The following is a 241-nucleotide window of genomic DNA, read 5'->3' on the forward strand; positions in this document are numbered from 1 at the left end:
GCCTTTTGCCCATTTACATTTTACGTTTGTGCATAATGATTATGTCATGTCAAAAACCCTGCCATCTTGTGGTGCAATGCAATTTGTATGTATTTCAATTTTCCAGACGATTTTGGCCAAGGAAGAAATAATGGCGGATCACGAAGGCGCACTGCCGCTGAGACGGAGAATTTGGCTGGTCGGACTCAAAGTGTTTGTTTTATTTAGGTAAGCCACTTTCTGCGAGGGCAGAATATGATTC

At 42.3% G+C, this 241-nt stretch overlaps 1 protein-coding gene across 1 annotated transcript in view; it reads left to right on the forward strand.

The window, feature by feature from the left end:
- LOC119581843 (organic cation transporter protein-like) overlaps positions 1-241 on the forward strand; it is a gene marked incomplete at its 3' end in the record, with an annotated part of 16256 nt that overhangs the window by 7651 nt on the left and 8364 nt on the right. Inside the window, 1 exon segment of the mRNA XM_037929981.1 lies at positions 107-207. Within this exon segment, the coding sequence (XP_037785909.1) occupies positions 107-207 (101 nt within the window).

This window comes from Penaeus monodon, chromosome 15 (genome assembly GCF_015228065.2).
Source record: "Penaeus monodon isolate SGIC_2016 chromosome 15, NSTDA_Pmon_1, whole genome shotgun sequence".
NCBI lineage: Eukaryota > Metazoa > Arthropoda > Malacostraca > Decapoda > Penaeidae > Penaeus > Penaeus monodon.